Source organism: Mustela putorius, unplaced genomic scaffold (assembly GCF_011764305.1).
Source record: "Mustela putorius furo isolate JIRA1106 unplaced genomic scaffold, ASM1176430v1.1 tig00537227_pilon_pilon_pilon, whole genome shotgun sequence".
NCBI lineage: Eukaryota > Metazoa > Chordata > Mammalia > Carnivora > Mustelidae > Mustela > Mustela putorius.
The window spans coordinates 2,926,982-2,947,050 of NW_025422368.1; the positions used below are offsets into that span (position 1 = coordinate 2,926,982).

The 20,069-nt window shown below is 59.8% G+C and overlaps 1 protein-coding gene across 5 annotated transcripts; it reads right to left on the reverse strand.

Moving 5' to 3' along the window:
• Positions 1–50: 50 nt before the first annotated feature.
• On the reverse strand, positions 51–19,040 carry TNS2 (tensin 2). 5 transcript variants are annotated; one of them, XM_013046904.2, is made up of 29 exons: positions 18,886–19,040; positions 11,469–11,577; positions 10,986–11,023; positions 10,074–10,112; positions 9,742–9,780; positions 9,547–9,596; positions 9,193–9,364; positions 8,852–8,902; positions 8,403–8,525; positions 8,251–8,315; positions 7,334–7,417; positions 6,761–6,873; positions 6,606–6,666; positions 6,245–6,320; positions 5,870–5,999; positions 5,723–5,788; positions 5,536–5,649; positions 4,127–5,338; positions 3,839–3,989; positions 3,119–3,711; positions 2,914–3,003; positions 2,453–2,578; positions 2,157–2,249; positions 1,952–2,029; positions 1,701–1,778; positions 1,123–1,291; positions 972–1,040; positions 826–855; positions 51–696 (listed from the first exon to the last, which is right to left on the reverse strand). In XM_013046904.2, exons 1-29 carry the CDS (start codon positions 18,958–18,960, stop codon positions 558–560), a joined length of 4,233 nt encoding a protein of 1,410 aa, XP_012902358.1. In that variant the 5' UTR covers positions 18,961–19,040; the 3' UTR covers positions 51–557. The 5 variants fall into 5 exon arrangements, with proteins under 5 accessions (XP_012902358.1, XP_044929207.1, XP_004774719.1 ...); XM_045073272.1 differs by lacking the exon at positions 18,886–19,040 and adding an exon at positions 16,042–16,194; XM_004774662.3 differs by lacking the exon at positions 18,886–19,040 and adding an exon at positions 14,241–14,392.
• Between the last annotated feature and the right edge of the window lie 1,029 nt (positions 19,041–20,069).

Genomic DNA, 20,069 nt, shown 5'->3' on the forward strand with positions numbered 1-20,069 from the left:
ACATGAGGCCTTGACCTTCCTGTGAACGAGGTTCAACTCCAACTCCAAAATAATGTTATAGAAATTCTTTATTAGACAAAAATAGACTCTTTTTTTTCCCCCTATTCATGTGATCCCACTCTGATCTCTCTGCTCGGTGGGGGGAGGCAGAGGAGGGAGTGCCTTGCTCTCCTCACCTCTTACGCCTCTCCCTGCCAGGCTGGGACCTGCCACTGGGCAGAGCTGGCAGGCCCGGTTCACCCTCCAGGCTGATGTTCTCCTGCAGGCGGGGCTGTCCAGAGATCCCCTCCAGGGTTCCAACTGCTGCCTCCTCACCCTTCACACGCCCATCTCTGCCATCTGCTCACATGCAAAGTCATCTCACAGGCCTATCCAGTTGGCTTAGCAGGCTGGGGCAGGGAAGGAGAGCAGTGTCCCAGGCTGAGGCCCATTACCCCTTCCTATGGGGGGTGGTGGCTGGCTCCTGGGTCTCCTGCGCCCGGGCCAGGGGAAGTGAGGACTGTGGGGTGCTGAGAGGCGTGCGGTGTTGAGGTGGGCTCTGAGCTTGTGGCCTGCCTTCACTTTCTCTGGCCCAGTAGGACTTTGGTGATGAAGGTGACAATGGCACCTGCAGGCTGATCTGGGTCAAGCTCTGCAAAGAGGTGACACACATTCTCCCAGGGGCTTCCCGGCTTCTTGGCCACGAAACCAAAGATCCTAGGGATACAAAGCAGGGTGGGGAGGGGGCTCAGCATCCCTTCCACAAAAGACAGCAAAGCCAGGGTTGGGGAGGAAGGGTGCGCCTCAGTCCCAGGGAGGGAAGGGGTGGTACTTGTGGAGGCTTACTTGGAGGTTGTCCCGTCAGGGTTGGCCCATCTGAAGAAAGAGAAGAACCATGAAGAAATGCACCCGGGGTGTAGCTACCGAAGGAGGGCTGGGGCTGGGGGCTGCCCGGTCTGGGGGGCCTGACGGGAATATGGGGCTGTGCTCACCTCCGGTCCTGAGGATCCGTGCTGGAGAAGGTGATGCTGTTCACTGGGTAATGGCGGCGAAAGAAGAGCCTTCAAGGAGGATCATGGGGAAAGTCAACAACAGCCAGAAACGGGTCTCCGGGGTCCCTGGGGGTTCAGCACACATACTCACTTCCTTTGGTTGTCTGTCAGTGTAATGCCCTGGGCCGAGACCTTGAAGTGGACGATTGCTGGGGTGGCCCGGGGGCTGCAGCTCAGAGCTGCTGAGCTGGCCCGGGCCACTGCCTGGGGGCCCGTCAGTGACTCCGTCTCCACTGAGGTCAGGTAGAGCACACTGCAGGCTAGGAGACAGGAGAGGGCTGGAGGGAAGCACTGGCTTCACCAGCACCCATATCTGTCTTCCCCTATCCCTCCACACCCCTGGCTCTCGCCCTTTCCCCCATCAGTGCTGCTCAAAAGTTGTTAGAATCACAGGTCACCTGTTAAAAAGGCAGATTCTACAATTCCCCAGATCTACAGTCAGGAATGCTGGACAGAGGCCCAGGAATCTGCATTCTAACAAGGCCATCCCCAACCCCCACCAAGATTTTCAAGTTCATGACTTTGGGGTCTTAGTCTGAAGACCCCCTTCTACCCTCACTACAAATAGAAGGACCCGCCCACCTCCAGGCCTTTCAGCACCTCCTGCCTGCATCTGTAGTGCCCCACTAGGTGCCCAGGGAGAGGGAAGAAGGGAGGGGAGATCCCTACCAGCACCCTGACGGAGGAGGTCTGCGGCTGTGCTCATGTTGGCGGGCACTGGGGCCTCTGGGGTCTCCTCTAGAGGATCTGAGGGAAATGAGGGCCAACAGGGAAGGTCAACAGGGAGCCACATTCCCCAGGGACTGGAAAACTCTTTGCTGGTCCCACCGGAAGGCAGGCTGGGAGCCAGGGCCTGGAGGGTACTGCCTTGGGCTGCAGCAGGTGAGGGGAAGTGGGAGGACTGACCACGAGACACCCACCTTTGCTGGGAATGCGCAGGCAACAGGGCAGGGACAGCGGGGAGATGGAGTGCTGGGACACCAGGGCGGACAGGCTGCCTGCAGGGAGAGGTGAGAGGAGTCCTGCAGTGTCCCCAAAGATCCCCAGCTCTCCCTTCACCCTCCTGAGACCCTTTGGTCCTCCCAAAACCGACCCACTGGAAACTTCTTGGTCCATGCTGCTCACCAAAGTAGGGCTCACTGGGACAGCCCTTGATCTTCACCCCTTTGGGCCCAGTTTCAATGAGAAAATGGCGGACCAGCTGTTCCAAGGGGTCCCCTGAGGGGAGGGCAGAGGAAGGAAGGCTTTAGCAGATTTTGGGTCTCAGCTTTCTCCCCTGCTGGGATTCTTTCCAGAACTGGAGGGAGGTCCTGTTCTGCCTCTCCCCACAGAGAAGGGTCATGGCCCACCCCACCTTGTCTTGCCTCTGGTACCTCCCTCCACATCACTCCCTTTCTCCCTCAGGTTTGGGCATTCTGTACCTTTCCAGGGCTGGGCGCTGGGTGGCGGTGTGGCCACTTTGAGTGCCAATCCATAGGCTCCTTGGAATGAATGACTGTCTCTGATCAGGAAGGCCCCAGGATCCTTGTCTTTCAGTAGAGCAATGGCTGGGAGGATGTGGGAAAAATTTTCACAGTGGTGATTGAGCCCCACGGAGCCCTGTCTACCTCTGCTACCCAAGCTCCCTAGACCTCTTGCCCTGATGGCTGTGGTGTTTTGGGGCACCTGGGATGGAACTTTCAAGTTAAAAGGGCACTGACAGTGTTGAGTCAACCTCCTTGGGCCCAAAGCCCAGAACCACCTGCTAGTGAGAGAGACAGCCCAGGTAAACCTGATGAGACAGGGAGGAGGCACCAAGGGTGTCAACTGGAAGGATGGGTTCTTAAGCCAAGATGCAGCCGGGGGAGGCGGGTGGGAGGGGAGGGGCAAGCTGGCTTCTCACCTTGGTCACGGGACAGGTGTGGCTTGTACCAGAACTTGGATGTATCCTGGACGAACTTGACGTTGCTCTGGCTCTCTTGCATAGGAGGCTCTAGGACAGGGAGGGACCGAGCTTGGCCCCCAGTGCTTCCCAGTGCCCATGCCATGCCTCTCCTTGGGAGACAGGTTCTCACAAGGGGGTCCCACCCTCCTCAAGGCCTCCATACCTGGGGGCTGGGGGACATTATCCGAGAGCAGAGGTGCAAAGGTGACATGGTGACTGGTGCCTCTGGCTGGTGGTGATGCCTGCTCTGAGCTCCAGGGTCCTGGCTGTTGCCCAGGTCCCAGCAAGTGGCGCTTCTCGGGAAGTGGGGGCTGGGTGGGGCCATTGATGTCATAGGAGGCAGCCAGGGGGAAGGCAGGCGTGGGTGAGCTCTGAGATGGCTCTGAACTGGCCATGAGCCAGGGCATCTGGGTAGGCACAGGAGTGAGGGGGGACCCATCCGGACTATCTGGGGGATCTCGAAGTCCCTGCCAGGGGGCATGGCGGAGGCCAGGCAGCGTGGTGGGCACGGGGCCCCTCGGACTGGCACCATCGGAGCGGCTCCCAGGGCTCTTCTCCTGAGGCCAGTCACTGGGTGAGCTGGGCGGGGAGGTTGGGGAGAAGGGGCTAGGCACCGGAAGCTCTAGCCCGCTTCTTCCTGGCAGCTCGGGAGCCTTTTCAGCGCCTCCCTGGGGAACAGATGGCAAGGCCTCGCCAGGACTTAGTCTCTGAGTGGGCACCAAGGTGGGGGACGACGTGGTGTCCTGCCGTCGGGTGCTGCAGTTTGGGAGGGTAGACGGGTGGTCAGTAGGTAACTAGGGCTCCAGAGCCCCTGTGGGAGCTGCCCCCAGCCCCAGTTTGCCAGCTGCCTTGGAGCCTGGACAGCCCCAGCCTCTGCTCGTACCTTTCCTTGCCCTGGACTGGGCTGCTGGTGTGCAGGGGTGTGGAAGGCGCAGACAGCTCAGAAGAGGCACTGCACGGAGCGTCACGGGGAGACCGAGGTAGGGTGCTGTGCCCGCTCGGGCCCTCCCTCCAAGAGCCTGGCTCAGGGGACTCTGTGGGAAAGGTGAGAAAAAGGGCTGTGAGTCAGAAGTCCCTTCTGTCCGGCTTAGCTCTCTCTCACCCTGTACCTTCCCCACCATCTTCCAGAACCCTCCTCTTCCCTTGGCACTCCCCACCCCAGCACCCTCACCTGCAGATGCCAAGGGGCCTGCTGGGGCCAGGTGCCCAGGCATGGGGTACCTGTCCCCTCCCTCCTCCGCAGGAATCTCGTAACTCAGCTTCCTGGACTGTGGGTAGGGCGGGCTGCCTGGGGATATGGAGCCAGCCCGTGGAGAGTGGACGCCAGAACTGGGGTACCCTCTGCCCTCAGCTGGAGAGCCACAGCTGTGGGGCACCCGGCCGTATGCTGGGCAGTAACTGGGAACCGCTCCTCCATAGCTGTAGGTCACCAGGGCAGGGTACCCTGGGTGCCCATACCTGTTCTCAGGGCACATGGCATAGGAGCAGCCCTCATGCCCGTCCTCAGCCGCCTTGGGGGGTTTCAGGCAGCTGTAGTCGGGCATTGGGGCATGGTGATGGCCGCAGGCAGGCACCAGCAGGGGCAGCGGGTGCCCCGTCCGTACCGGGTGCAAGAGAGGCTTGCCGGCCTCGCCTGCCCACCCCTCTCCGGCCTCCCTCTCCAGCCGCAGCCCGTATAGGGCTGCAGTGGGCAGCGCCAGCTTCTCCTCACAGGCAGGGCACGAACACAGTGCAGGCAACCCGGCGTCCTCCAGGATCACCACCTCCCGATAGCCCGGGGCCCGGTAGCCGAAGTCCCCGGTGGCTGGTTTCCCCAGCTCGGGAGGGTAGGGATATGGCCCCTCGGACAGTGATCGGCAGAGGCGCCTCTTCTCCACGGAGGCCTCGGTGTAGCCCTGGGGGTGCCCCTCGTAGCCCCCGTAGGCCAGCCGCCGCCTGTCCAGGGTGCCCTCCGGCCGGTAGTAGCCCCCATTGGGGACCCCACAGGGCTCCCGGTAGCCTTGGCGGCAGGAGCAGTGGCGGCTGAGGCCAGGCCTGTGGCCTGAATACATCCCAAGGGGCGGGCCTGCACCCGTGGGGGGCTGCTCTTCGTCGTCTAGGATGGCTGTCTCTCGCCCAGCTCCCCGGCCCCCACTGGCCACGCCGCAGCCACCCAGGAGGCGGTCCAGCTCCTGCCGCTCAGCAGCTGTTGGGGGCGGCCGGCCAGGTGACTCGGCTGCGGGCTCCGTGGTCAGCGTGGACGAATGGCCAGAGTCACTGCTGACAGAGAGCATGGGGGGTGGAGGTGGCTCCGGAGAGGGCGCTGGCGGGGTCTGGCGGGGGGCCCGCTGCACCTGGGCGTAAGGACTGCCATCCAGGGGTCCTCGGGTGTGGGTTGGGGAGCCTGAGTGGGGAGAGGACCGGGGAGGGAGGGCAAGTGGGGAGATGAAGAGACAGAGAGCAAGAGAGCAAGTGAATGAGAGGGGACCGTGCAGGAGACTAGTGCTCCAGGGTGTCTCTTGGGAGGGGGAATCTGCCAGGGAAGAAGGAGTGTGCCCCCAAACTTACACCTTCCACCACCCCTGGGCCTGCCCCACGCACCGTCCACACTGTCCTCGTGGTGCTGGTTGAAGTTCTCGTAGGAATCCCAGCGCACAGCGGGCTCCGCGGTGTTGTAGTCAACAGAGACCGAAGGCTCATTCCGTGGAGTGTTGCCTATGGGAGGTCCACCCAGGTGTTGGGGAGCACGGACCCAATCTTTAGCCCCGCCCCAAGGTTTGGCTCTTACCTTTGATCTTTTCAGGGCTGGAGGAGAAGACAAACTCCACTGAGGCTTGGAAGGGGAACCTCTCATCTGCGGGGAATGGACGGTGAGGAGCTAGGCCCCCTGCCTGCCTTCACCTGGGCTCCAGCCCCACATCTGTCTCCAACTCACCAGCCCAGGCCTCATCTAGCTGGTCCTTGGGGAAAGTGAGCCGTGGCCCGTGGATGGTGCACGTGTGGAACTGGGCTCGGAACACCAGGGTCCGGTCTGTCCCCCGGCCACCCTTGTGATAGCAGGTCACCTGGATGCAGGAATGGAGACTGAGGGTCAGGCCCTCCTGGCCACTTATGTCTCTTCTGTGCTTCCACCCTGGGGACTGTGTGGTCACAGCTCTGCCCCATCTCAACTCAAGGCGATAACCACCCCCCGACCCCTGACTAACTTTCTGCCCTGCAGTTTGCCTTGAACGGATGATTCGCCATAGACTATGCACCTGGCGGGATACAACATCACCCCTTGTAACGCCCTCCCCATGGCCCCCCTCACCATAACATCGCCTTTGAGGAGGAGGGCTGGCTCCAGGCTGATGCAAAGCTGCTGAGGCCCAGGGCCTGTGATGTGGCTGAGGAAGAGAGGACAAGGCAGAGGCTGAAATCTGGGGCACTTGGGCTGGGCCAGGGGTGGGGAGTATGACGGCCAGGAGGAAGCTGGGAGACTGGAGTCTGAGCCCTGAGTGATAGACCTTGACCTTTAGCTGAGCATCAGCCTTTCCGTCTGTAAAATGGACTCCATGAGGGCATACGTTTCTGGATGCAGTGGCAGGAGCTGGGGGTGGTGAGGGGTGGGGGCTTGGGGAGGCTGGAGGAACAGGAAGCCAGGAGCAGGGGCCTGGGAACAGGGCACTCACTAGATTCCAGAGGTGTAGACCAGCTGCATGGACTGGTAGATCTTGAGGAAGGGCTGGAAGCCTGGAGGCGCAGAAAGGAGAAGGCATGTGGGGGCTGCTGAGGGGAGGGGATGGGGGACGGTCCTCCCTGTCAAGCACATCCTAGGCAGACTCACCAGTGCCAGGTTCAAAGGCTGGCAGCACAGGCACGAGCACGTAGTGCAGGAAGAGAGGGCTGCTGTTCATCCTGATGGAGCCAGACAGGAGGCCGCTGAAGTAGCTGATGTATCTGATAGGGAACGTGTCAGTGAGAACATAAGCCCCTCCCTCGGGGGGATCCCTTTGTATCATTTCTACTACGCACACCCCCCTCACCCTTAGAAGGCCTGCCCTTCTTAGCACTGCCTTCCCATCTTCCGGCTCACCAGAAAGTTCTTCCTTGCGTCTAACCTCAATCCCTCTTGTTGTCTCCAAGGCTTGTAGTTGCTGGCCCCTTTGCCTAGAATGCCCTTTTCCCCCAGATCTCTGCTTCCCGTGACAGAGATGGGCTCTGACTGTCCTGCAAGCCTCTCTTTATCACAGGCTCTGTGAGAGCAGGGACCTCCTTCGTTCTGAATTATCAGCACTTGCTATAGTGCCCGGCACACAGAAGGTGCTCCCTTAGGGTATGCTGTATGAACGAGAGGATCTGGGCCCTGGGGCCACAAAGGGAGCAGCTCCTGCGGCCCATCCCCACCCAGGCTGCTCACCGGTGCTGGGAGGGCTGTAGCTCTGCCGCTACCTTGTCCTCGCAGAACTTCCTCATGGTGAGCGTGGCCAGTGCCTGGTCTGCCCTGGGGACCACAGGGGCAGTGTGGGGGATCAGGGGCAGGTATCCATCCAGGCCTCCCAACCCTAAGCCCCAGGGGAGGGTGGAAATGGGTGATCCCCCAAGTCTAGAGGAAGCCCAGAGCCATGGCGAAGAGGGCAAGAAACCCCACAGATAGTCACTTGACTAGTTGTTGGACCTCAGGCAAGTGTTCCCTGAGTTTTTAGTTTCCTCCTCTATAAAATGGGGCAATAAAACCATGTTATGGGTTGAATTTTGACTCCCCAAAACATATGTACCTCAGAATGTGACCTTATTTGGAAATAGGGTCGTTGCAGATGGAATTAGTTAAGATGTTATACTGGAGTAGGGATGAGCCCTTAATCCACTATGGTGCCCTTAGAAGAAGAGAAGAGACAGACACACACACAGGAAGAAAGCCGTGTGATGACCCAGGCAGAGCTGGAGTGACACAGCAGCAAGCCAAGGAACACCAAGGATGGCTGGTCACCACCAAAAGCTAGAAAGAGGCAAGGAAGGGTTCTATGCAGAGTCTCAGTGGGAGTGCAGCCCTGTTGACACCTCATTTTAGACTCCTAGACTCCAGGACTGAGGCAACTAATTTCTGTGGTTTTAAGTCACTTAGTTTGTGCCACTTTGTTCCATCGGCCCCAGGAATCTGATGCCAACCCTCCACTGTGAACCCTGGTGAAGTACAAGTGAGAAAAAGGAGGTGGAAAGGCCAAGTTGATAGTAAATGGCTCTCTGAACACACAGAGGTGGGCTTCAAGGGAGACAGGCTCATCAAGGCCCACTGGAGGAAGGGTCACTGGGGAGTAAGGGGCCAGGGAGCCTCACCCTGCAGAGATCTTGCTGTAGTGCATGTAGGCAGAGACGATGACCCCGAGCTTGCCCTTGCTCCCCTGAGGACAGAGAGGGAGGAATGTTGGGCAAGCTGGGGCCCCAGGCTGAGAGCCCCCCAGCCCTTTGAACCTGAGGTCCCAGCCCACCTTGCAGTACAGTACGACCACATGCTGTGGGTCAGCACTGAGCCACGTCTCCATGGCTTTGCAGATGGAACACAGCTTGTCCAGCGGGGGTGCATGTAGCTCAGGCCAACCGAAGTCCTGGACCTGGGATGTGTGGGGGTACAACTGATGATGGGGGCCACAGGCAAAAAGAGATGGGTGGGGATGGAAAAAGGACCAGGGGTAGGGGTCGCTTGAGGCCAAGGTCAAGGTACTGTTGGTTGTCCAAGACAGCCTCGACAATTTTCTTACAAGTACAATGGGCTGATTGATGCCTGCTGCACCATGCTTTGGAGTGTCTCAAGTAATAAGTCACCTGGGAAAGTGCTTAAGAGCGAAGTAGATGCTAGTCGCTACTATTAGTGAGGAGGAGACTGGGGGCTTCAAGGGTGGGGCTCGATCAGTTGAATGGCTTTAATCCCCTCTCCTACCTTGGGGTTTAGGCGGGTCAGGTCATGTCTTTTCTCTGAAAGGTTGAAGAGCTGAAAGTAAAGGGGAGCTTTAGACAGAGGTGACCTCAAGGAGCGAGGCACAGTCCCCTGCCGTAACCCTAAAGCAAAGTCTTTCTTCTAAACGAGGAGATCGCGGTCCCTAGAGCCCGGTTTAGCCTTGACAGCCCAGAGGGGGTGTTCCCGATCGGCTCCCGCGGCCCCGCCCCCGTGCCTCGCCCCCCTGGGGCCGCGCCTCTGCGAGATTGGCGTCCGGTGCAGCTCCGCCCTTCTGGATCTCCCAGCCCTATCATTGGCCGACTGTGGAAGGCCCCGCCCCTCACCAGGTACTTGTCGCGGTGCTTGGATTGCAGCACGTGAGCCAGCTCGCGCAAGTGGCCCCGGTGTCGCTGTTCGTCGGGCCGCGCGGGGAAGGCGGCGGCCAGGATCCGCTCCGTCACGTAAGTGAGGTCCAAGTCCCAGCGGCGCTCCATAAGCGGGTCCAGGCTGAAGCTCCTAGGAGGGGGCGAAGGCTGCGTCAGGCTCGGGGGTGGGGCTCCCGATGGGAGCGGAGGGCGAGGCCTCGGGGGTTCCCAGGGTCGGTGGGGCCGCTTGCGGGCGGGGGCTGCCCCGGAGAGCTTCTCTGGGGGACGCTGCGCAGGGCGGAGATGGGGGACCACCCCGGCACCCTCACTTACCTGGGCAGAGTGCTGCGCTGCTTTGAGTGGTTCAGAGACTTGGTGGATCCCTGGTGGATGAGAGGAGACGGTGCACAAGTTCGGGTGTCCCCCCCCTTCCCCGGTCTAGGCTCCCCGCTCCAGAGTCCCCAGACGAAACTTAGGTCCGTACTCCCAGAGCTACCTGCTTCCGTCCCCTCCTCCAGCATCACTCACCAGGTGCTCTATGCGCCTCACAGGGGCCGTGTTTCTCCGCTGGAGGGAGATAGAGAAAGCGAAGGGAGGGGTTAGGGCGGGGGCAGGGACCAGCCTGGGGCTGGCGGAGAGGGCCCGCCTGCGTCCCTGTGGAGGCTCTACTGGGCGAGGGGACAGGAGTCCTAACCCCCAGCAGGCCCAGCAAGAAGAGCAGAGGTCTCATTTTTTCCCTCTCCACCCACAGTAGTCCATTCGAGTTAACCCCCTGGGGGCCCCCGGTCTGTGGCCACCAGACCTTGGGACACCTCAGCCAGGTTCCATGCCTCCCTCACTTCATCTCAGAGCGCACTCACCAGCTCCGCAGGGGGCAGGGCCTGACAGGACGAAGTCACCTGGAAGGGGACCAAGTGAGGCACTGAGCTCCTGGTGCGGTGGGCTCTCCTGGGCTCGAGGATGGGGCTACCCTCGGCCTCAGCAAGGTGGAGGGGCTTTCCACAGATGGGCGCACACTCCAGCTGAGGTTCCTCTGTTTAAGAGAGCCTCCCCTCTGGCCTCTTGGTCTCCCACCCCTGGGCCCCCCATTTGTTGCTCTTGGCTCCCAGCCCCCTTCCCACACAGACCCCCATTCATCCAGCTTCGGGCAAGGGTTATATATAGAGCCGTGGAGGCAGGCCATGGCCAGGAGCGGACACTGGCCTCTTTCACCGGGAGACCCCGCCCCTGGGCACACAGCTCCCCCAGACCAACTCCAAGCCCTGGGACCCCCCGCACTGCAGGACGAGGACCAGGGAACTTCTGCAGAGATGGGGCTGTCTCAGGTCCCCAGTGGACAGTGGTGCTATCTTGTACTTTCTGCTCAGCCTTTTCCAGGGCCCAGGACGAGACCCACCCAGGCATCCTGAGGACCCTTCCCCAGAGGGAAGGCACAGCCCATCCGGCTGCTCAAGTCTTTGAAATCCTGCTCACCCACCCACCCACCCCACCCTTCCTCCTCCTCATTCTCCTCCTCTTCCCCACCCCCATCCTCTCGCCAGCTGCAGCCTGGGCACAGCACCAAGACAAACGCTGTCTCCTGTCCACCGGCCTGGGCCAGCCCTCCAGGGGGTGGAGTAGGGTGGTTCTTAAAGGGCCCAGTACAACACCCTCTCCCACCCCAGCAGAGGTTCCCCAGTGATGAGCAGGGTGGAGGGTTGATGTCAGTGTGGCCAGAGAAGCCTGTTTCAGAGCGAGGGATTCCAGTCCCCCTTTCCCAGTCAAGCACCCACCTTTGCTTCACATTTTCTATGTGTTGCCACCTTACAAACTAGAGAGGGATGGTGCAGAGAAGAGAGAGGTTAGCAAGGGCCTTTTGGGGGCACCCCTCCCCCCATCTCCCCAGGCCCTGGGACCAGATCTTGGGACTTCCACAAATGTGTTGAGATGGAGTGGGGGTAGGGGCAGGGGCAGTTCAAGGGAGGCATACGGCAGTGGGTAGTACTACCCAGGCCAGGGAGGGAGGGAGGGAAGTCCACATAACAGGTCACAGTGGGGAAGTGGTGGGGAGCAGTGGGTCTCCTGGGTTCTGGGGTAGTTGGTTGTCTGTCATGGGGAGCAAGTCCTGTTTGGAGGGGAGGCAACTGCCTCCTGGCTCCTGTGTTGCCCGGTCCAGGGGCAGCAGGCTCATTATGATTTCCGTGAGTTTTCCTGCTGCGGTTGTGCCCAAAGTGGTGCTGGGTGGAGGGTCTCAGTCACAGGACAGGGCACCTCACCTCTGCAGGAGACGCCAGTCCCATCGATGGTCACCTTACACACTGCACAGACTGGTGGCTTCTTCCGGAAGACCTTCTCTCGGAAGCTGTGTGGCTCAGCTTTCCTGGGCTGGGAGTGGAGGGACACATGGGCAGAGGTATCAGATCAGTTCTCAGTGGCCCCACCTCTGAGACTGAACCAGGGTCTTAGCATGGCACTGGTTTCTTGCTCTCTCCGTCCTGATAAAGCTCCCACACTCCTAAGACGCACTTGGCCACACCTGTTTCCAGGCCACTGTGGGGCCTGTCTTTGATGGTGTGTGGGATCTAGCCCCTTGCATCACCCCAGCCAGGTCACCTCCTGATCACTCAGGCCCCTCATGTGGCCCTGGTGTGTGAGACCCTTGTGGTCACTGCCTCCCGAAGTGCTGGAGCTTTTCTCCTGGTTGGGGGTGCTAACTTTGCTGTACAAAGGTTCCCTGTTTCTCCTCCCATATACCCTCCCCAGATGATGGTCCCTGTGGAGAGTGAGCAGGAGGGGAGTCTGACACGAATGTAGGATGTCAGTCACGTGACACCCAGACTGACCTGGCAGGAGTGGCCTCAGCCAGTCCTACTCCCCTGGCTCCCGCTGTCCCCACGCTCCAGACAGCTGACATGCCCTCCTCCCCCTACTGTCAGAACAACATGTTTACTCAGTGTGCATTGAGGCGGCAGGCAGCAATTGTGTAAGGAGGGGGTGGTGATGCTGGAGGGACAGGCAGACAGGCGGCACACTGAGGGAGACATTTAGCTGCCTTGCTACTTTTGGATGTAGGGAGCACCCCGTCATTTGTGGAGGTTCAAGTGGGATTCCAGCATGGAATATAAGAAGGGATGGACTAGATGCCCTGTTAGACCCCCTCCCTACCTGGAGTGCAGTGAGGCAGGGATGCCCCTCTCATGGCCCTGAAGTCCCATCTCTCCCACTGTGGGTTCACCTCACTCACCCTCTGTCTGGGGACTGTACGTGTCTTCTCCCTTTTACCCATGTTTCTCCTCCATAAGGAGTTCAAGTCCCCCCCACCCCCATAATAGTCTCATGTTGCCCTGAGCTGCTGCTTTTGGAGGTAAGGCTGAGAAAATACGGGGAAATGGAATGACAGGCCTCCAGGTTCCCCATCCTGGGGACCCAGGCAGCACTTTTGGTCTCTTGGCTGTTCCAAAGCAGCTGGATTAAACCCCAACTGAACTGTCTGGATCAACCTAGTCAGACCCATTAGGAAAGCTGGGTGCATTCTGGCACTAACAGTGCACACAGACGATATCAGGGGAAAGCAAAGCCCCAGTGTCTAAAGCTGCCACCACCCTCTGTTTGCCACTGCCCCTCCATTTCCCCCAAACTTCTTAGCTCAGGGAAGGGGCCCGATCTCTTAGCCTTGCTCTGGGGCTCTGGGTGGGACCTGGAAAAGTGCTACCATGAAGTCTGTATACCCGAGTGCAGGTATAGAGGTGAGGATCCCCAGGGTCGCCATCAATTAGGGCAGGGAAGCTGAAGGAGCCAAAGCAGACACCAGATTCTGCCCTAATCCAGACTTCTGCTGCTCACACCACAGCCTGGTCGGCTCCAAAGAGGCAGTGTGGTGAGGGCATGCAGGGTGGTGGTGGTGGGGGGGTCTGGCCTGAGTCCTGGTCCCCTCCCCCACTGCCCATACCTCCTCCCCTGCCCCTCCTCTGCCCAGCCAGCGGGCACTCCTACCCTGTTGCTGGCCCGGCTGCTGTCCCTCCTCCCCAGGGCTCTGAGCAGCCTCTCCACGGGGCCGCTGGACTTCATGATGTCCGGCTGGCTGGGGTGCTGACTGCGGGCCTGAACAATGCTGGGGCCCGGCCCGGGGCTTCCTGGAAGCGGCCTGGCGGAGGCAGCTGCTTCCCCTGGGTGGAGGGTAGGCTGTCTGGCTGGTGTGAGGAGAAGCCCGGCCCTGGAAGTGGAGGGGAGTGCAGGCGGGAAAGGGGCAGGTCGCTGCTCCAGGAAGTGGGGGGGGGGGAGGATGTGGGGGAGGCCAGGAGATCAGATTCCCAGGATCTACCCTGCTGGGAGTGTCAGTCCAGGATCTTTTGCCCCCAGTCCCCTGGCTCTGGAGCTGCCCCTGTCCTGGGATCCACCCTATCCAGGGATCAGCAAGGATCCCGAGATCCAGCCCCCGATGGGGCGGGGTTGGGGGGGGGCTGTGTGTGAGGATTTAGGTCTTAGGGCAGGGCTCAAGGGCCAGTGGGGAACACTGTGTCCCTGACCAGGCCAGCCTCCCAGCCTGAGCTCTCAGGCTCTCAGGGGACCTCTGGTGGGGAGGAAGAGGGAGCTAGGAATCACTACTCCAGCTAGGCCAGAATCAGGAGTGCATCCTGAGGGGCAGGGAAAATAAACTGAGGGCCAGCTTCCCGCCTCAGTTTCACTGGTTGTGAAATAGGAAAAGGAGAACACATACTACCTCCTCCATCCCTCCCATACACACTGGAAGGCCTAATTCCAGCCAAAAGAGTGTTCTACCCACAGGAGTGCTCCATTCTCCTGCTCCAGCCCAAGGTGCTGGAGGCTCTCTCCTGAGAGCACCGCAGCAGCTCTGCTCCTGACAGTCCTCCCTCCCTCCCCCGCACCCCACCCCACTTCCTCGAACCCCCATTACTTAGCTTCTTCCTGCCAGACTTCCCAGATCCCTAGCCCCTCTTCCCAGTCCTGCTATGTAGGCCCTCCACCCAGGTCCTAGGGCTGGGCCCTATCTGCACTGCACCCCTCCAACACCCCAGGCTGAGTATTACCTTCATGGCTCTCCTAGCTCTGCTCTCCTTCCTCAGCAGCTGTCCCAGGGCCTAAGGACTGACAGGAGGCTTCCCCCTCCCAACACATACTCCACCTCCCTCTGAGGGCCTCCTGCCTCCCTCCTGGGAGTATGGCCAACTTCCTGTCCCAGGAGTCAAGGGAAGGAGGTGGACTGGGGCCTTGGAAGTGTGTGTGTGTGGGGGGACGGGAGGGATAGAATCTTCCAAAAATATATGGGGTTAAGGGCCAGGGGGTCCTCAGCCCCAAGTCTTGGACAGCAGCCCTTTGACTGGTTGGAGCTGTCACTTGAAAGAATGTGCAAATATGCCTCTCCTCATTTGCATGGTATTTACTGAATGTACCAGAGCTCAGGCTTCTCCCACCAGGTCCTCAGACTTGCCTCTCCCTCCTTCATGCCCGAGGGACTGGTCTAATCCTGCCATCTCTGAGATGAGCTCCCCTATGAGAGCCCACTCGGGACACTTCTTTGGACCTGCCTGGCATGGGCCTGGGCTGAAGCTTCGCCTTTGAAGCCCTAATTCTCCTTTCAGGTCAGGAAGTCTGTCCCCAGAGTACCTTGGGCAGGGAGATATCTCTGGTCAGGCTTGGGCCCCTAGCTTGTAACTGGAGAGGGGCACTGGCTCTGCGACCCACTCCCATCCCATCAACCCTGGCTGGGTCCCAGGACATTCCAGGCCCCTGGCCAGTGTTGCCAACTGGGTCTGGCCCGGTCCAGTTGGCAGCCAAGCTGCAGGAGAGGAGGAGCATTGTGGTGGGTGGGTAGGTTGGGGTGGCCTTTCTCTGCTCTTGTTGCACGTACCTTGACCAGGATACCCCTTCAGCATTCTTCCTTATGTACCTGCTGTCCCCAGAGGAGCTGTAAGGTCCCCTCACACGGTAGTTCCCTCTGGGGGACTCACTAACCCCTGTGTGGGTTGGCCAGGGAAGCATGGCTTTGAGTCTCTCCCCACTCGGTGGGGCGCCTCCGAAGTGAGATGGAAATGGGGAATGCCAGAGTTGAGAGAAAAGGAGCTCACAGGGGCAGGGCTGGAAGACATGGCCAGACCCCCTAGGACCCTCGCCCTCCTCCTCCTGCCTGGAACATTCGGAGCCTGTTAGTCTCTCCCCCAGCCTGGCCCCCTCTCACTCGAAGCCTTGGGTTTGTTTGGAGAAACCCCTCCACCCACACTCCCCCTTCCTGGAAATAGCTGTGGTTGGATGAGAGGCTGGGAGCCCAGCCGCGGAGGAGGGGTGAGGCCCCGGGAAGGAGAGGCGGGATATATGAGTGCGCCCGGAGGGATCTGTAGAATTGAGGGGAGAAGCAGAAAGGGGGGCTGAGGAGTGGGGCTGAAAAATCGAACCAGCCTCAGTCTCCCCAGAAGTGAACTAGAAAAGGAAAAGCCTCGCATACATTCTCTCGGGCCAGGCCGGCGCGCAGCCTCCCGTTCCCGCCCAGGTCCCCGGCCCGCATGTGGGGGCAACGTGCGCCCCGTGGCGGTCGGGGCGCCCAGGACGCGCGAGGGCGGGACAGCAGTGCGACCGGGGGCCGCGCCCCGCCCCCTGGTCCCCTGCTGGGCTTCCCGCCGCTGGGCGCGCCGCGGCCCGCCCGCCCGCCCGCCCGCCCGCTCCCCGGCCCCCGGCCCCCGGCCCCCAGCCCCAACCTCCGGCGCGGCCTCCCCGGGCCCCCGGGTCCCCGAGCCCCCGGCCCGCCCCGTCCCGCGTCCCCTGGCGACCGGCCCCGCCCGGCCGCCGTGACGCACCGGCCGCCGCCCTCCCGCCCCGCGCCGTGCGGCCACTCACCTGCGGGGGGCGCCCGGCGGGGCGGGGGCGCGCCGGGGCGGGGCAGCAGCAGGGGGAGCCCCCGGGCCAGCCCATCCCGCCCGGCCCGCGCGGAGCGGACGCCGAGGAGGCGGAGGAGGCGGGAGCGGGCGCCGCGCTCGCCCGGGCTCCCTCCCGCTCCCGCCGCGCCCCGCGCCCGCCCTCGCTCCCTCCCGCGCTGCTCTCCTCCCTCCTGCCGGCTCCAATCCCCACGTTCCCCCGCTCCCCGCCCCTCGGCCGTCTCCTGCTCCCTCTCGTCCTCCCCGCCTTCTGCGGGCCCGCGCTCCCAGGGCGCAGGGCGAGGAGGGACGCGGAGGCTGGCACAGGGGCGCACGGAGACAGGAAGAGACCGGGATGGGGAGAGCGGGAGGAGGCGGACACGGAGGACACACGGACGGGGAAGGCTCCGAGCCCGAGACAGACGACCCCGGCAGGACACAGCAAAAATCAAAACAGAACGCAGGAGCCAAACAGACACAGAAGAAAAAGTGGCCATAGGTCCAGAAGGCATTAGAAACGCTACAGAGAGCTGTCGCGGCCTCTCTCAGTCGTCCCCTCCACAGGAGAGTATTTGGGATTGAGCCTGACCCCTAAGTCAGGACCCACCCTCGGCCTGGTCTGGTGGGGCCCGTGCCACCTACCCCACGGGGAGCCAGACTCAGATCAAGATGCCTGCTGTTCCTGGTGTCCCAAGACGCTGGACACCCTTCCCTAGTCCTCTGCCACCGGGGAGACATCCTGGCCACCTCTTCTCCCCTAAGGATTCACAGCCGAGGACCTCCACGTCAAGTTCAAGCTCCCACCCCCTAAGCAGCTCCAGTCGGCTCATCCATCACTCTGCCTTGGAGCTGGACCTGGATGGTGATGCCCACTCTCTGAGCCTAGAACAAGAAAGTCTTCCTCCTATTTAACTTAAGTCCCAGGTGTTCCAGTGGAAATAGAAGTTCAGTCTGTGGTCTGCCATTCCCTTATGCAGTGTCTGGATCTGGTACTGGATAGAAACGAATGGGCCCTGGGGTGATTTGAGTTGTGTCAGCCTGGGGGGGAAGGTAGAGGGAAGGGATGTTTTTCCAGAAACTCCGAATAGATTCGCATTCTCAGATTCATCGGTGTTTTCTAGTATTGAGCACTTCCTCACCCTCCCTCCTGCCCTTCCTCACCCTCCCACTGGATTTTCCATGATGCAAACTGGTGTGTGTGTGTGGTGGTGGTGGTGGGGGGGGTGGATTCTGAGAAGCCAGTGCCCAGGGCTCAATGTCCAATGCCCGCTGAAGGCAGCCAGTACCACCAGCTCCAAGGCCCTTTGTCCCTCCCTGTCTCAGCTCTCAACTGGGTCATCTCTGTGCTCCTCTTGCCTTTGGCAAAGGCTGAGAAGTCTGGTTCTGATTCCAGTCTGGCAGCTTGGGAGAGACATGGTGACAAAGTGGGTCCCTCAGAGACTGGCATTTGGAAGGGGTGGGTGTGGCTGGGACTGGGGAGCCTGGATCTTACTGCTTGTGGCTGGTTTCATGTCTAGTAGGCAGTCTGCTAAGAGGTTAGAGCAGCAGGAACCACTGGAGGGAGGGCGGGATGAGGGGCAGAGGGTTTGGAATTGTGTGGGAGGGGAAGAGGGGGAGGCACTGGGAGGAGGGGGGAGGCCAGAGTTTGGGGAACCCCCAAAGAGAGCAACAGTTATCAGAGGCTAGTGAAGAGGGGGCAGGGGTAAGGGTCATTCTGTGTATTTTGGGAAGATTTGATTATGTAATCAAGATAACACAGGAAAATTTGCTCATTTCTTTGGAGTCTATAGCTAACTCTTTTGTTTTTAAATTAAAAAAAATTTTTAGGGGCACCTGAGTGGCTCAGTGGGTTAAAGCCTCTGCCTTTGGCTTGGGTCATGATCCCAGGGTTTTGGGATTGAGCCCTGCTTTGGGCTCTCGGCTCAGCGGGGAGCCTGCTTCCCTTCCTCACTCTCTGCCTGCCTCCGTGCCTACTTGTGATCTCTGTCAAATAAATAAATAAAATCTTAAAAAAAAATTTTTTTTTAAAGTAGACTCCATGTCTAGTGTGGAGCCCAGTGAGGGGCTTAGACTCATGACCCTGAGATCAAGACCTGAGCTGAGATCAAGAGTCAGACACAACCGACTGAGCCACCCAGGGGCCCCTTTATAGCCATCTCTTTTAAAATCTTGTTCCTCCCAGAGTTCAGTAGGGGTCATTGGCTAGGTGACTGGGATGCCTGCTGAAGGGGTAGGTTCTAAGCTTTATTTATTTTTTAAGCTTCTTTATTTAAGTTAACTTTACTCCCAGTGTGGGTCTTGAACTCAAGACCTGTAGATCAAGAGTCCCACTCTCTTCTGACTGAGCCAGCCGGGCACCCCAGGTTCTAATCTTTAAAGGTACCAAGGGAGAGACTGGGACTTAGAAAATAGGCCCTTGATTGGATCCCCGAGCTGGGGGCAGGGCTGAGCCTCACGATCCTGCTGGTGGTGTTGCCCCTGAGAGGAACTTCTAAGGTTCCAAGGAATTGGGAGTTACAAGATGGGTAGCTGAACTTCCAGCTCAGACTTGAGGGACCCGGGAAACAGGTGGTTAGGGGCCTGCCAGAGGGAAGATGATGAGGAAGGTTGAAAGTGAAAAAGTATATATAGGAGGTGGCTTGGTGGGAGTGAAATTAACGTGGGTGGCATATGGAGCCAGCCAGACATCCTGACTACCACTCCAGAGTGGCGAGTGGTGGGAGCCTCTGAAGGGAGGGGAAAGGGAGCAGAAAGGATGGTGTTAGTAAAGGTGGAACAGAGTTTCAGGAACCCCCCCTGACCCTTTCCTCCATGCAGGTTTTCTTACCTTGACTATGCAGAGGGCAGCCCATCTGGGGACTGAAGGCTGAACCCCCTCTTCCGAGCTCTGGGGAGGTCCCATGCCTGTGATAGTGTGTGCTCAGATCCTCTGGGTGGGGGAACATCGGAGGGCCTTGAGGGGCATGGGCTGTCCTTTGGTGGAGGGTTTGGGTGCTGGGAACCAGGAAGAGCAGGGGAAGGGGCAGAGCTGAGACCAGAGACGGATCTGCTGGCAGAGGACAGAGGGCGTATTGTCCAACCGGGATGTTGCTGAAGCTGGGCGTGGAGCAGCACAGCTCGCCTCTTCCAAACTCCTCTTTGGTGAGGCGGGAGGGTGAGGGAAATCAGTCCCCCCTTCACTCGTGGCCCTGGGGGCTATAATGGTTGCCAAGAAACGAGGTTTTATTTGAGAAATAATGCTTCCCAGGAGCAGATGTGTAGCTCCTCTCCCACTTTCTGAGAAACCAGATGCTGTGAGCTTGCTTTGTGCCTGAGGTGATGCCTTCGGGCCTGGCTGGGACCTCACTGCCAGGGTCCCAGAGCCTAGTGTGTGATTGTTTGGGAGAATCTCCGCTATGTGTACTTACAGAGGATCCAAGCTGCTTGGAAGTGACCCTTATAAAACAGGATGCCATTCCTGATCCCTTCTGGTCACTCAAGGTTCATAGCAGGATAACAGGACACACCAGTTCTGGGATCCGTTTCTGCTGCTGGGCTTCTGAGAGTGTCTGCACATCCTGAGGACGGGGTCATCCCAGCACCTACCTTTCCCTTGGATTTCGAGTGCCCTTTTGGGACACAGTACAGGGTGTGCCTTCTCTACCCTTCATGTGCCCAACCAGTGTGAAGCTCTAAGTTAGCTTTTTCCATTTTTATTCTTGCCATCATTTTCCTGGCACTGTGGAGAGGAGCTTGAAATGAAAGCTTGGAGAAAGCGGCAGACTGATGCCAGTGGTGGAGGTGGGTTCCGAGGTGGCCTGGGAATATTGTTCTCACCTAAACCCACGTGGAAGACTTGCAGTCAGCACAGGGCCCCTAGTCCTCCACGTTTGAAGAGATCAGTATACCGGCAGGAACCCCAAGAGCAGCTACTGCAAAAGCCACTTGGGTAGCTGGGCTCCTGTCTGCACAGCCTCCCCATCTTCCTCCAAATTGTGTCCGGAGGTTTCCAGGGTTTTGTTCCACCCCCTT

Bases quoted from the DNA above. Each gene is read 5' to 3' on its own strand.
- TNS2 (XM_013046904.2), bottom strand. From the start codon at position 18,960: ATGGGACCTCCCCAGAGCTCGGAAGAGGGGGTTCAGCCTTCAGTCCCC. The intron at 5,339-5,535 runs GTGCGTGGGGCA...CTCCCCACTCAG, and splicing joins CCACGAGGACAGTGTGGACG to GCTCCCCAACCCACACCCGA. The intron at 3,990-4,126 runs GTGAGGGTGCTG...CCTTTCCCACAG, and splicing joins AGGCCCCTTGGCATCTGCAG to AGTCCCCTGAGCCAGGCTCT.